General features: G+C 39.7%; 2 protein-coding genes across 18 annotated transcripts in view; both read left to right on the plus strand.

Moving 5' to 3' along the window:
- The first annotated feature begins 1,267 nt into the window (after positions 1-1,267).
- On the plus strand, positions 1,268-9,981 carry LOC121641155. Its single transcript, XM_041987125.1, has 13 exons — positions 1,268-1,421; positions 2,238-2,440; positions 2,558-2,695; positions 3,704-3,842; positions 3,933-4,200; positions 4,821-4,962; positions 5,040-5,183; positions 5,564-5,622; positions 6,812-7,002; positions 7,081-7,481; positions 7,801-7,900; positions 9,150-9,354; positions 9,441-9,981. The coding sequence occupies exons 1-13, from the start codon at positions 1,296-1,298 to the stop codon at positions 9,575-9,577; spliced, it is 2,253 nt and encodes a 750-aa protein (XP_041843059.1). The 5' UTR covers positions 1,268-1,295; the 3' UTR covers positions 9,578-9,981.
- A 2,502-nt stretch (positions 9,982-12,483) lies between these two features.
- The window catches only part of ppfia1 (PTPRF interacting protein alpha 1), a 67,586-nt gene continuing 66,109 nt past the window's right edge, over positions 12,484-13,960 (plus strand). For 8 of the 17 annotated variants that reach the window (XM_041979646.1, XM_041979600.1, XM_041979653.1 and 5 more), the window contains exon 1: positions 12,485-13,553. The gene's annotated coding sequence lies outside the window, so the exon portion shown is untranslated. Of the gene's footprint in view, positions 13,554-13,960 lie in introns of all 17 variants that reach the window. The other 9 variants (XM_041979551.1, XM_041979573.1, XM_041979536.1 and 6 more) reach the window with 3 other exon arrangements.

Genomic DNA, 13,960 nt, shown 5'->3' on the forward strand with positions numbered 1-13,960 from the left:
TCTGGGACCCAGCATGGAGCCTTGGGGAACTCCACATGTAGATGCTGAACAATCTGGGACCCAGCATGGAGCCTTGGGGAACTCCACATGTAGATGCTGAACAATCTGGGACCCAGCATGGAGCCTTGGGGAATTTCACATGTCATTTTATTTTGAGTAGTTTTAAAGTTACCAATCAGTGCAGAGTAGGACTGAAGTCTCACACCTAGTTTTCAGTCAATCTAATATAATTTCATGGTTGACTGTGTCAGCCATAGTAGAAGGAATGTGTTTTTGTTGATGTTGTTTGTGCTTTGTTTTGTTTGTTTCTTAAGTTACTCTGTAATATATTTAATTTTTTTCCCTCAAACTGCCATCATCCTGTTTATGAGGTCATTTTATGTTGAATCTGTTACTTTCCTGTTTGCTATTAGATTATTTATCCAGGGATGAACCAGTGATGTGTCAAGATAAAACAGACAAGTTAGCAAAGAAGCAGTTTGAATCGGATCTAAATAGGAAGTCATATAATTTCTTCCCAGTTCATCAATTTCATCCCATGAAAACCAGCACAGATAAAACAGTTTGACCGACAGAAAACAGGATTTTAGCACCAATAAGGTGATTCTCAAAGAGCTGTTAGCTGGAAAACCGGCATATCTCAGCATGGAGGCAGAAACTGGACAAGTAGAAGAGGGATGGATCCTTCCAAGAAGCCGGACCTCAACATTGTTAAAGCAGTGTGGGATCATCTGGACAGAGAACGGAACAAAAGGCAGAAAGATCCAAAGAAGAGCTTTGGAAAGTCCTTCAGGGATCCTGGGAAACTGTTCCTGAGGACGACTTAAAGACATGACAACATTTCTCTGATAGGGTCCAGACTGGGATGAAGAATAAAGCTGCGCAGACCAAATAAAGCTCCTTAGATTTACACTAAATCTGTTTTTGTTAGAATTTATTTAATCACTGCAGCAGTTTCCTGGTTTTTTGGTGACATGGAGAAAGACTTTTGCACTGTACTGTATCTGCATGAAAGCAACGATAACGAATGATAAACACATATGAAAATATCTTGGTGCTGCCAGAAGTGAAAAATGTAACGTTTCACTGAGCACAATGATATATTTACAGTAGAAATCTTTTTAATCCTGTCTGTTTACTCAACCAGTCCTGTTACAGTTTATTGTTCTGAAACCCGGTTTGCATGCCAAAAACCTGAGGGCAGGGGCCGCCACCTTCTCCAGCAGGTGTATATAAGCGCCTGCAGGTGGATGTGAGCAGCATCTGGGGAAGCAGAGCTGAATCAGAGCATCAACATGGCTTCCACGGGGCTGGTCCTGCTTCAGCTGCTCCTACTGGTCTCACTGGTGTCGGCGTCTCATTTCTTCGGAGGAAGCTCGACCTTCACCTACAAAGGAAAAAACCCAGATGGAACATTTCAGGTGACAGTTGAAGCTTTTCTTTACCTTATTCAATATTAATTACACAGAAAGTATGATAAAAAAAAAAAATCACGAGTGAATGATATATTATCATTTATGGGATCGGCTGTTCTAATTGTTCTGGGTAATTAGTTTTTCCTTTTTTCTTTAATTAGACTTATTTAACATTTTTCTTCTGTTTTAATTTGATTTACCTTCATTTCTTTGTTTGCTTTATGTTTTTGTAACAACCCTTTGATCATCATCACAAAAGTCAAATTACTACCAGTTTATTGGTCTTTCTGGTTAAAAATGATATTAGTTGCATGTATATGTCTGTTTTCATGATTTCAAAAGATTTTTGTAGCTCCTCAATAATAATAATAATATTAATAATAATAATAATAATAATACATGAAAAATATTAATATAGAGATAATTTGCCAAATAAAATCTAAATAATTAAAACTTACTTCAAAAGAGGCCTTTGGGGTTGAAAAAATAAGTACAAATTTTGTATGGTAACACTAATGGTAACACTACTTCTAACACCAGCCTCTTTACTTTTAATTTAATTTAATCTCATTTAAATCAGAGTGTGCTGGGGGTTCATACCAGCATCTATTTTGTACCTAATTTGGTCCACAAACCAAATGTGGTGTCATTCATGTCTCACAATGTCACATGTTGTTGTCGACCTGATTAGCCCACGACTTGAAAAATGTTTATATGTATTTAATTAGTTTGCATTTTTCTCTTTGATAACATTGAACTGTCATGTGTTTTCCTTCCATGCATCTTGGAAGTAAGAGACTTCCCTTTGGTCTTTTCCCACAGGTGGTTGTTCGTAACCGGGCAACCATTGATGGATGCGGCACCCTCAGCTGGGGCTGTGCAAGTGGCAACTGTGGCTCCATCACCAAAACTCAGAACTATGTCACCGACAAGAGCACCAACTCACCTCAGAGCACCAGCCAGTGGTGTGAAACAGAAACCGTAGAGACGAGGAAGGTCACCAGTGACAGGCCGTTTGAGATGAGGTGTTTAACTCATACTGTTCATAACAAGTTGATAAGTTGGCAGAGGCTCATGTTACTCATCAACGCCTGCATGACGCCATTTTCTTCTACTTGAAATGAGGGCTGACATTGTTTCAGGGCATCGAGTTGCTGCTGGATCAATACACGCAACAGCGTGAATAACTGGAGGCTGAATACTCTGGTGGATTTGGGAATCAGATCCGACACCAGAGAACCAAACAGATCCCCAGACATCACCATTCTTCCCTTCATGAGGTAATTTTCCATATGGACTCCAGAGTATGAACACATTTGCTTTACAGTTTTTCTGTCACTTTGGTACATTTCTCAGATCAGAACTGAAATTCTCTAAACTCCCTGTTCAGTCTTCACATCACTGAGTCACTTGTGCACACGAGAAAAGCCGTTTTCTTTTCTTGTTCATTTCTTTAACAAGTTTCAAATGCTTATAGACATCCAAGCACATGCTTCTGTACAATTCTCTGTTTCCTACATTATCAGTTCCTTACGTCATGTTGATTGAAATGTATTATAATGGGTCTCTGTTGAATAGTTTCATCGCACTCCCCTCACAACATTTAGACATCAGAAAAGTCTTTACAAGCCAAATGGTTGAGCAAGTTGTCATTAAATATCTGTCATATTTCTAAACCTTTCCATTAGACTTTCTTTCTAAATCTGTCCTGAGCTGGTAAATTGCTCCCAGATGAGGGAAATGTGTAGATCAGCCAATGATCAGCCACGTAATTCCTGCAGCACTGCATGTGCAGTTGTCCCTGAGGAGCTTGTCCTAAGTTCACATTCCTACTTTTGTTTTTTTCTTTGTTCTACGCTCTGCTGTGTTTTCCTTTCGTATCGTAGTGACGTGGTCTGTCAACAAATTACATCCCAAACAGTAAATGTCAATCTGTAAACTTCAGCCAGTTTCCGTCAGAACACCCTCCAGAGCACACTGTTGTGTTAACATGACTGAGAAATTTGGCTGTTCTGCCTGTATCCTGTTTCATTGACACAGATATGTACTTTTGAGAGATGAACTAACGATTTAGAGCAAAAAACTGGCTTTTGCAGGAAATCTGTGGTGTTTTGTTATTTGTACAAATGTTTTGAGAAATGCATGTACTGTTCTGCAAATGTAGAAGAGGATTCGAGAAATGTACCAAAGTGACAGAAAAACTGTAATAAAAGCAAAAGAATGAATCAGTTTTTCCTCGTCCCCAGATTTCATTTAGCTTTTCTAACTCGTCTTAATGTCCATTCCAGAGTTCCTGAGAACTGCCCGCGGACTTACAAGCTGACTTCTTATGATCCTGATGGTGACAGAGTCCAGTGCAGGTATGGAAGCATCGCCAACGTAGAGTGTGACCAATGCGTCACACCTGCAGGCTTCCACCTTGATCAGGTTAGTCCAAAAGCTCATTTTTGCTTCTTCATTTTATAGAAACCAAATGACAATTTGCCTCACTTAATTACATAATACTCACATTTTCAGAACTCTTGCACGTTGCACTACCAGTCTGTTGCTGCCAACCTCAAAGCTTTTGGGTTTGAGATGGTGATAGAGGACTTTTCGCGAGGGAACATCAATCTGTTCTACTCAGACGGGTCAAAGTCCTACAAGCATCCACTGCTCGCAAGGAGGAAGAGGGAGGCTCCGGAGTCAGCACCACAAAATGCAGCCACGGTTCACCCGATCACCAGGCAGCAATACGCCAACACTCCCGCCCTCAGCAAACTACCGCTGCACTTCTCTTTACTCGGTGAGGAAGAATTCCCCAGAACTGGTCAGATTATTCATGTTGCAGAAAAACAAACAGGAAAACGTTGCAGCCGCAGCATCAAACCATCAAAAAAACCATCATCAAAATTAATTAATTTATTTTTTTATTATCCTTTAAGCCATGTGACTTAAGTAGTTCATGAATTGCATAATTATAAACTCTGTGTTCATGGTCAACAGCTTTTGACCCATCAATAGATTAGATTAGATAGATAGATAGATAGATAGATAGATAGATAGATAGATAGATAGATAGATAGATAGATAGATAGATAGATAGATAGATAGATAGATAGATAGATAGATAGATAGATAGATAGATAGATAGATAGATAGATAGATAGATAGATAGCTCATTTTTGACAATAATTTGTGAGTCAAAGCCTTTCAGTCTTATTCATTAATTAACTGAGGCCAGAACTGGTCAGTTAACTGCTAACTAATTATTTTCCTGGTGGATGAAGGCATGTTTAATCCTTTTAATTATCTAAAGGATCTGAGTTGGACCTGCTTTCACTCACTGAATTATTTGCTCTGTGAGTAACAAAGACTGAACTTTGGAATTAAATGCATGTCCACTTCTTTCTTTCTTGTCTCCAGTGGACCCAGCTGCTCCCTCGTGTCAGGAGGGAACCTACTTGCCCAAGTTTGTGCACCCGACATCTGAAAATGGAGCTCATATCACAGCAGAGGTTAACAAGGAGCTGGAGATCAGAATCAGAGCACAAGCGACACATTCAGTGTAAGTTAGACTGAGTTTGGTGCAGGTGGTCAGAAAACATCAGCAGTGACAGGAATCTCTGCTTTGTCTTCATGCAGAATAAAAGATTTAATCATCAGCGGCCCAACAAACGTCACCAAGCACAAGACCACACATGATGAGTTTGTCATCAGGTGGACTCCGGTCCCGGAAGACTTCGGAGATCATTTCCCAGTCTGCTTTGCTGTGGAATCTGCAGCAGGGTGAGCTTTGGCTTCATCTCATTTCACACAAAACTGACAAAACATCTGTGTATTTCAGTTCAGAATATTTCAGAAAATACAACTAAAACGCAGTAAAAGAACAAGTAAGACAAAGGCCGGGATCCGCAACAGGGCCAGACAGAACCTTCAAGGGGAACCTCTTACCACCACAGCCCTGCTGGTCCTCGACCATTACTGGTGCTTGACCATTTCATACACTGTAAATGTAACACACCCATTCATATATATGTATATGGTACTATAACACATAGTAACATGCACATGATAAATAAATGTATGAACCTTTTGCCTGAAATAGGTCATGTTTATCTGTGAAAAAATGTGTTTCATCTCCCTAAAATGTATATATTTTGTTTTAGGTCTAGTATATATCAGTCTGAGATGAGGTGCGTTGTGGTGGACGTCGGGAAGGAACAAAGTGAGCAAACTTTTCCCATAATACAGTGAAAAGAACCAAATACTGACTTTACAGGTAGCTTTGTACCATTTTCAACTAAATTCATTATAATTATATTATTATAATTATAATTAATTAATATAAATTCAACTCATTGCTGTGGTTTATGACCAGTTATTCCACAAAGACAGCTGATTTTTTTGGTCCTGTGTTCGTCCACATGGATCAAACACGAACAGATCAACATGTCTGGATTTAAAGGAGAGCGGATTCAGAGCAACACACAGCTATAAACGCCGATGTTGTCACTCCCCTCCAGGCATGCTGTTTGAAGGCAAACATCTGTGTGAAACAGGCCATTGGTACCAAACAGGGCCTGCAGGTTTTTGTTTCCCTGCTCCAACACACCTGATTCAAATCAAATGGATCCAACAGCTTCTTGTGTGTTGGAGCAGGGAAACAACAAAAACCTGCAGGATAGCGGCCCTCGAGGACCGAGTTTGACACCTGTGGTCTAGATATTAGATCGACTTTACGTCCTGTGCTCAGAAAGAGAGATTTTTAAGTGCTTTTTGAGGGTCTGTAATAACTTTCATAGCATCTAATCTACACTGTTAAATAATGTTTATACATAACTTTTTGAATAATTTGGAGTGTGGTGGTGGGGGCGAGGCAGGACATTTGCCCAGGGTACAATGCAAGCCAGGCTCGTCCCTGGTTGTCCAGATAATAAAACAGTAACCTGTCAAACAGGCTGTATAGGGTATTCAACAGCTCTGATTGGTTAGTTTTCTTGACTGACACCATGTTTAACCAGTCATTTGCTGCCACCCAGAGGCTTTGAACCTTTGGATGACTTTTAAACTTTAATATCTTTAAAATTATAGTAGCAAAAACAAAACGCTTGACACCATATTTTTGTTTAATTAAAGGTTGTTGTCATGTCAACCTTTTGACCTTTAAACTTTCATTAATATCTTTAAACCGAAAGCAGCAAAAAACAAAATTTATGCAGCCTCAATCGGGTCTGGAAGCTGCATTTTTGCATCTGACCCCAAGAGGAAAGAGACCCTGAACAAGCTTGATCAGACTGAACACAGGCTACTGAACACACACTATGACCAACAATGGCTTCAGGTTATATCATGATGTGCAGAGTTTTCTGCAGAATGTGGTTTTTAATGGTTTAAAAGTCTGCTTCTCGTTCCAGTTGAAGCCAAAGTGACCTGCAGTGAAACCACAATGACAGTGGAGATTGACAAATCGTCCTTCTATGGACTCCAACCGGATCACGTTCGTCTCAGTGACCCCACCGACACCGCCTGCAGCCTGGAGAGGTATTCCAACAGCACTCACATCGTTGGTGTCATCCCCCTCAACGCTTGTGGTACTCAGATCGAGGTAACCAGAGGTCATTTCTCTCATCATACAGTTATTATTTATCAGCACTGTGAAGACTGAATATGGTTCACTCTGCAGGAAGATGATGACAACCTCTACTTCAAGAATGTAATCACCACAGTGGAGGAAGATGAAGTTCTGATCACCAGGAGGCACCTGGTGGAGGCTCGCTTCTACTGCCAGTACCCCAAAAAGGGCAACGTGACCCTGGGCTTCACAGCACACAGAAAGAACGTCACGGTGTGGGAGAGAGGCTTCGGTACGTTCACCTACCAGTTTGAGTTCTACCCAGACCTCCAGTTCAGAACTATGATCGATCCAAACTCGTACCCTCTGGAGTACGACATCGGGAGCAGGATTTACATGCAGATAGACGCCTCCTCCTCCATCAACAACACCGTGATGTTTGTGGACTCCTGCAGAGCTGCACCGTACGACAACCCCAACTACCAGCCAACCTACTCCATCATCGAGAACGGGTAGGAGACTCACTCAGGTGCAAAAGATTTAAGGACTTGTTAGATCGTATGTAAGAGCAATCAAACATCCTTATCTGCCAACTTATAGTGAACGTGCATTGAAAAGAAAATTTACTCTTTTTTTAACAATTAAAACTCAACCAAGGTGATAGTTGAGAGGCTAACCTGAGCAACGTAGCCACATCTGAAAACAAATCATCTGAGTAATACAGGTTATCTACACGTGTCATTGTGAAATGCAGCTATAAAGAGCTCATCAATATTTTCAGACTTTCCTCTTGTTCTTCACAAAAGATGATTTTTTACTTCCCTCTGACAGCTGCACAATGGACCCGACAGTTCAGATCCATGCCCCCTCTGAGGACAACCAGTTCAGGTTCAGCATGGAGGCCTTCAAGTTCATTGGCTTGCATGACCAGGTGAGGAATTTAAAAATGTACAATCATATCAATTCATTATTATCTAATTGTCAGATTTCACTGCAGGTTATGTTGAATTACGTAGGAAAAAAGGTTGCATTGCTGAACATGGACTAATCTTAATAAAGACATCAGACAGCCATAACAGACGTGCACATTTAAAGATCTACTTCACAAAAAATCTTATCTTTTTTATCTTATCTCAGACACACCATGAGCTAAAGCTGCAGAGCACCACCTCCTGTCTGAGAAGACAAAGCCATACCGTTCTATGTAGACCAGTGATGTGGAACCCTGGTCCTCAAGGGTCGCAGTCGTGCAGGTTTTAAATAGTTTCCTGCTCCAACACACCTGATTCAAATCAAACAGTTATCCATTAATTTAAATAAGGCATGTTGGAGCAGGGAAACATCTAGAACTTGCAGGATGAGGGCCAAGGTTCCCCACCACTGTGCTACACCCATACTGACCAATAGATGTCACTCATTTGTTACACACTACCATCTAAGGGATGAGAAACTTTTGTTTTCCTTACAAAAACTTTGAAATGCACAATTTGGATATCCTCAATGAATTTTAAATTAATGTATAACTACTGGAGGGTAACTTTAAAACATCAGTAACAGGTCCTGAGGGATTAAAGACTTCATGGACTTCACAAAACATAATATTTTACATCCTGTAATGTTTTTCATCATTCTTCTAATTTAATTTGTATAAAATGGTCTGGGTATTATAATAACAATACTCATGTGAATATGCTAATATTTCTAATATTCCTGTCAATATTAACACATTCACTGGTGGATGTGTGGGAGGGGCCAGATTCCCGGTGCTTAATTCAGTAAAGAATCAAGAAAAGACTAATCCTATCCAGAGCCATTTTAAAGGGATGAGAAGCTTTTTTTTTCCTTGCAAAAACTTTTAATGCACAATTTGGATGAGTTTTAAAATAATTTGTAACTGCTGGAGAGGAATTTTATAACATGAGGAATTGATTTAGGGGGATAAAAATGACTCAACACATTGGGAAGGGCAGTAAATATTTCACAATAACCACTTCACGTTGCATCATATGTAATATTTTTTTATTCTTGTTTTAACTTGTGCAAATTGGTCTTGTTAAATAACTACTTTTAAAATAATTTATGGATTTATTTTTGAGGATGTTACAGTTCAACCGTTTGTCCACTAGAGGGTGTAAGAGTGCATCTGCAGGTGTAACAACAGCCTGTTCTGCTGCCTTCAGGTCTACATCAGCTGCTCAGTCATGATGTGTGAAGCAGGGAACCCCAACACCAGGTGCTCACAGGGATGCGTGAACTCCACATGGTCAGGCGGTCACATGCACTACCATCGTAAGAGAGAGGCTGTCATCCAGAGCGGCGAGCACTTCGTTTCCCAGGGTCCCCTGCGTCTGAAGCGGGCAGCAGACGCCAGGATCGGAGGCTCAGGTATGGAAACAGTGTGGAATATTTTTCTGAGTCCCAGTTAAAACATGGACATTGCTGAATCAGAGCTGTGTCGCTCTTGTTTGCAGACATCAGCCTGAACCTGAACCTGGTTTTCATCGCTGGATGTCTTCTTGCTGCTGTTGGCATGGTCTGTGGTGTGGTCCTGTACAAAACCAAGACGTCAAGGGTCAAGTACCAGCCTCTGCCCTCATATGAAAGCTAAAACTGCAGCGTGTACCAGCTCAATACTTTTACCTGCTTTTATTATTCTAATGTCAGATTTTGGGTTCTGGTTTATTTTCTTGTCTGCATTTAAGCTGATTAATGATATTTTAACATCTTGAAGTGTGAATCCAGCTGTTTTCATTTAAGCTAAAAGAAGAAATTAGTGTTTGTGCATCTGGAAAACCAAAGATTTCATCTTAACAAGTCTAGAAGGACGAGTCTGGCTCTGCAGCTGCTGGGTTTCTAGTATAACAGGGAAACGGGTTAAAATATCTACTTTTATCCAGTTACAATCAATCCTCTGAATCAAAGATGACTCGTTTTCTTTATGGATAAAAAACAATGTATATTTTCCTATGAGGGCCTGTGTGCTGTGGTTAATGGCTCAATAAAAATGCTCATGCATTTGCTGTTGTCCTGTTTAATTCTCTTCTTTTTTTTACAAACACATCTCACTTTAAGTCAGTATTTCTCAAACTTTTTTCAGAAATTACCACCTGTGGAGTCATTTTTTGCCAAGAATCCAGGATAGACCAATGCAAAGTTTTAGTTGTAAACACAGCGATGTACCATCAGTGTCCACTTAAAACCAAAGAAACACTTTCAAATATTTTCAAAGAAGATACTTCAGACATGTTGAATACTTTCATGGCAAACCTTTTCTCATCACTAAAATTTCTGTTTTAATGAAAAAATTAATTATGAAAGATTTCATGGATGTGTTGGTAAATACCAGGGGCGGTTCTTGGGCTTGTGGGGCCTGCCCACCCTGGGTGGCCGGTGCCCAGTGGGGTCAGTGGCTGCCGATCTTGGCCCTCTGCCGTCTGTGCCCCATTGCCGTGGGGGGCACCTTCCTCTGCCACCTTCTGGGTGGATGCGTGGTGGTCTCTGTAATGTGGTGGCTGGGATTTGTGCTCTGAGACTTCTGCTGATCACCTGGATCTTGGGGCCCTCCTGGTCTGACTATGATCTCTGCAGATGCGTGGTTGCATTTGCACGATCACACTCATCTTTGATCACTCCTCATTCCTCATATTCTGCACAATGACACAGTCACTGTGTTGTCCTGTGGGTTTATGCACCAGTAGTTACTTGAGTTTAGTTTTTTGTTTGCTTCTGGTACTTTGGTTGTTGTTGTGATCCATGTTTTTCTCAGCTTGTTCGTCTCTTATAGGTGCTCCTGATGAGCATCAGCTTTGTCTCCTGCAAAGTTGTAGGATGTTCTGTGTTATTTCTCTTAGCCGTCGCTTTCCGACTGGTGTATCTCCTCTCTTGTCTCTTCACTCTTTATTCTTTTTTGCCCCCCTTTTTACACTGATTATCATAAGAAGCTTCAATACCCAAGAAGCTCCGTTTGACAAAGCAAATGTACTCAGTACAACACAGCAGCCAGACCATCGTGCTGCTGCTACTATGCCAGACAGGACAAGTTAATATATCAATCAAATTCAGTCAAATTTTATCTGTATAGCCCTTTACAATAACCAAAAGGTACTCTAAGTGCTTTACAACAGTCATAAAAAGTGCGTAAAAACAAAGCATAAAATCATAAAATAATTAAAACAACACATTGAAACACAACTGGAAAGTGCTGCAGGGTATTAAGAGCCTTCCAGAAGTAAAAAAAAAACCATCATTGTTTGTATCTTTTCTTCTAGCAGAAGCTGACCTGGAGACACAACCCCCTCCATACACACACACACACACACACACACACATTTATTGTCTTTATCGTGTTTTAAGAAATAGATATGAATAAATTAAACTACAATAAAATATAAAAAAATTTAGTGATAATAAATAGTTCATATACAAACTAAACTAAAAGTAAACTGATAAACTAGATAACCTAATTAAGCTTTAAAAATGTCATTTTATTATAAAAAGTAAAATAATTACCCTGTTGTTCATTTTGCTACCACAAGATGGAAGAATCGCTCTCTTTACTGTCCTATTTAAAAACGTACTCCATCCCCAACAGCAGGAATGTAGGTCAGTTAGTAAAGAGGTTACATTTCTAAAACACATAAATATCATTTTAAAGTTAAATTTGAAGAATTTGCTTTTATTTTTATTCCTTCACCGTTTCCACATTTGGTAAAAATTTTTATACTCAGAGAGAGAATATCTACAGAGAGAAAAATTCACTATTCACTCACATTTGTTTATCTATCTATCTATCTATCTATCTATCTATCTATCTATCTATCTATCTATCTATCTATCTATCTATCTATCTATCTATCTATCTATCTATCTGCTTGTCTATGTTGCTTTTTAAAACGCAATAAATAAAACAAATAATTTGATAATAATGGACCTTCTTATGCTTCATTTGTAAATCAACAAATTATTATGAACAACTTTCTTGTACAGTTCAGTCCAAAAGCCTACAAATTTATCCTGAGTAAAATTTACATGGAAACAAATGACTTTCAGAAAGCTGGAGAACTTTTCATCTGGGTCACTTTAAAAGATTACAAGTCTGTTTATAAACAGATCCTTTTATACACAACTCACATAAAGTTAGAGATATTTGTCCTTAGTATGACATCAGAATATACCTAAAATCCTATACTATCCTTTATAGATTAAATGTACAGTTGTTTAGTTTCATGTATTATCTTTTATCATGCTGGTCTCTAATAAGTAAACTGTAAAAAACAAACAAACAACAACAAAAACTTTTCTGAACCATGAATTATACATAAAAACATTTTTTTTTTCTTTTATTACAATGTCATCGTTGTTCAGGAACATAAATTGGGGAAAAACATTTGAATGTCTTCGGGGGATAAATCTTGAAAGGAAAAAAACACGTTACCTGTGGCTTCAGTAATCATGCGTACAGCTTGACTCCTACTTGGTCGGTACCTTTCTGAGAAAGTACTCAGATCCCCAAAGGAGCTGAAAGTGCGGCTGCGCTTCCTTTTCCTCCTGTTGCCAGCCGGGAAGCGCTCTCCTCCCGCAGACTGCCAGGCGAACTCTCCTGACAGAGAGCCACCATTGGCTGTCCCGACTGCCGAGGCTGGCAGGCAGTGGTGACGGGGAAGGACCCAGACTGGAGGACCTTTAGGTGGAAATACCAAGAGAACCTCTAAACCTCGGACTAAAAGGAATAGGATTTAAGTTTTTGTTTGAACTTCGGATTTTCCGAACGGATCTAAATCGTCGCTGACGTTCAGTGTTGGACTGGAAGTTTCCGAGTGGAGCGTTGCTGTGATGTGGTGACGCGACTCGACCGCATCGACGGGAAGCTAACGTTAGCCGAGGCGCTAACGCTACTTGATAAATCATTTCAACAGTTTTTGACACATTTTCAAAAGTTTTAATATTTTATATATGACGTAACATGTTTTGTCACATATTTTGATCATGTTATCTATTTTTATGTGAAACAAAGCATACAAGTCAGCGCACTAAACTAGCGAGCATTAGCTACTTAGCAGGCTAGTAGCTAACGATGGCTAGCTGTCGACTTTAAACTGACTTCAAGCCAAAGATTTCTGTTTCAAATTAGCTAGCAAGGCGGAAACAGTTTCCACGTCACCTGACTGTATACACTACTGTTAGTTATGAAATGCTGTTTTTGTCGAGTTAAACTTTATAATTTGAGGTGGCCGTTTGTTTTGAGATGCAAAAATAGACACTTTACTTCCAAATCCAGGTATACAATCGCCAGCTAGCATGCTAACGTTGAGTTAGTCGGCCAAACTTGGAATACTGCCCTCTGCTCACTTTGTATGGATTTGAGGCCTTAAAGAAATTACCCCCTTTTTTTTTCCACAAGGAGTACACTTTGACAGCATTAATGCTTCGCGGCCTCTTAATGGAATTTGTATATTGTGAATAACTGGATATTTGCGAAGCTTGTTAAAGGCTCTTGGCTCACTGTTGGACTACCTGGACTTTGTTTTACTTCATCTTCATAGCTTGGGTCACTAAAGAATCTGGAATAACGTTATACTTCCAAGGTGAGAAGGCTTACAGTGTAATTTCCAGCCTAATTTCCAGCTGTGTGGGATTTCATCCCACAGGATCACTGAACTCTTCATCACCCTGTGGCTGAGGATGCTCTCTGATAAGTTTTATTTATTTTACAGGAATTTAAAGTACCAGTTTAAAGCAAAAAAGAACTTGTCACTTACAGCCATACATCTTAATTAAGTGACATGTGAAGTAGCGCTCATGTGGTTTCCCACACGTATTTTAGTGCTTTGGATCGTGTAAAGAGATGTTCCACCATTGCACCATGTAAAGAGATTTTAATGATAAGTGTGCTTAAGGGTCTTGCATCCAGATCTTGATTTGTCGTCTTTAGTTTTTGACGTATGACACTTCTATGCTGAGTTGCATTGAAGCCACCATCTGCCACTACCTC

Source organism: Melanotaenia boesemani, chromosome 1, assembly GCF_017639745.1.
Source record: "Melanotaenia boesemani isolate fMelBoe1 chromosome 1, fMelBoe1.pri, whole genome shotgun sequence".
NCBI classification, from domain to species: Eukaryota; Metazoa; Chordata; class Actinopteri; order Atheriniformes; family Melanotaeniidae; genus Melanotaenia; species Melanotaenia boesemani.

Excerpts from the sequence above, each read along its gene's own strand:
- LOC121641155 (XM_041987125.1), top strand. The coding sequence starts at position 1,296 with ATGGCTTCCACGGGGCTGGTCCTGCTTCAGCTGCTCCTACTGGTCTCA. Across the intron at positions 2,696-3,703 it reads ACCATTCTTCCCTTCATGAG|AGTTCCTGAGAACTGCCCGC; the intron begins GTAATTTTCCAT and ends TGTCCATTCCAG. Across the intron at positions 9,355-9,440 it reads CGCCAGGATCGGAGGCTCAG|ACATCAGCCTGAACCTGAAC; the intron begins GTATGGAAACAG and ends TCTTGTTTGCAG.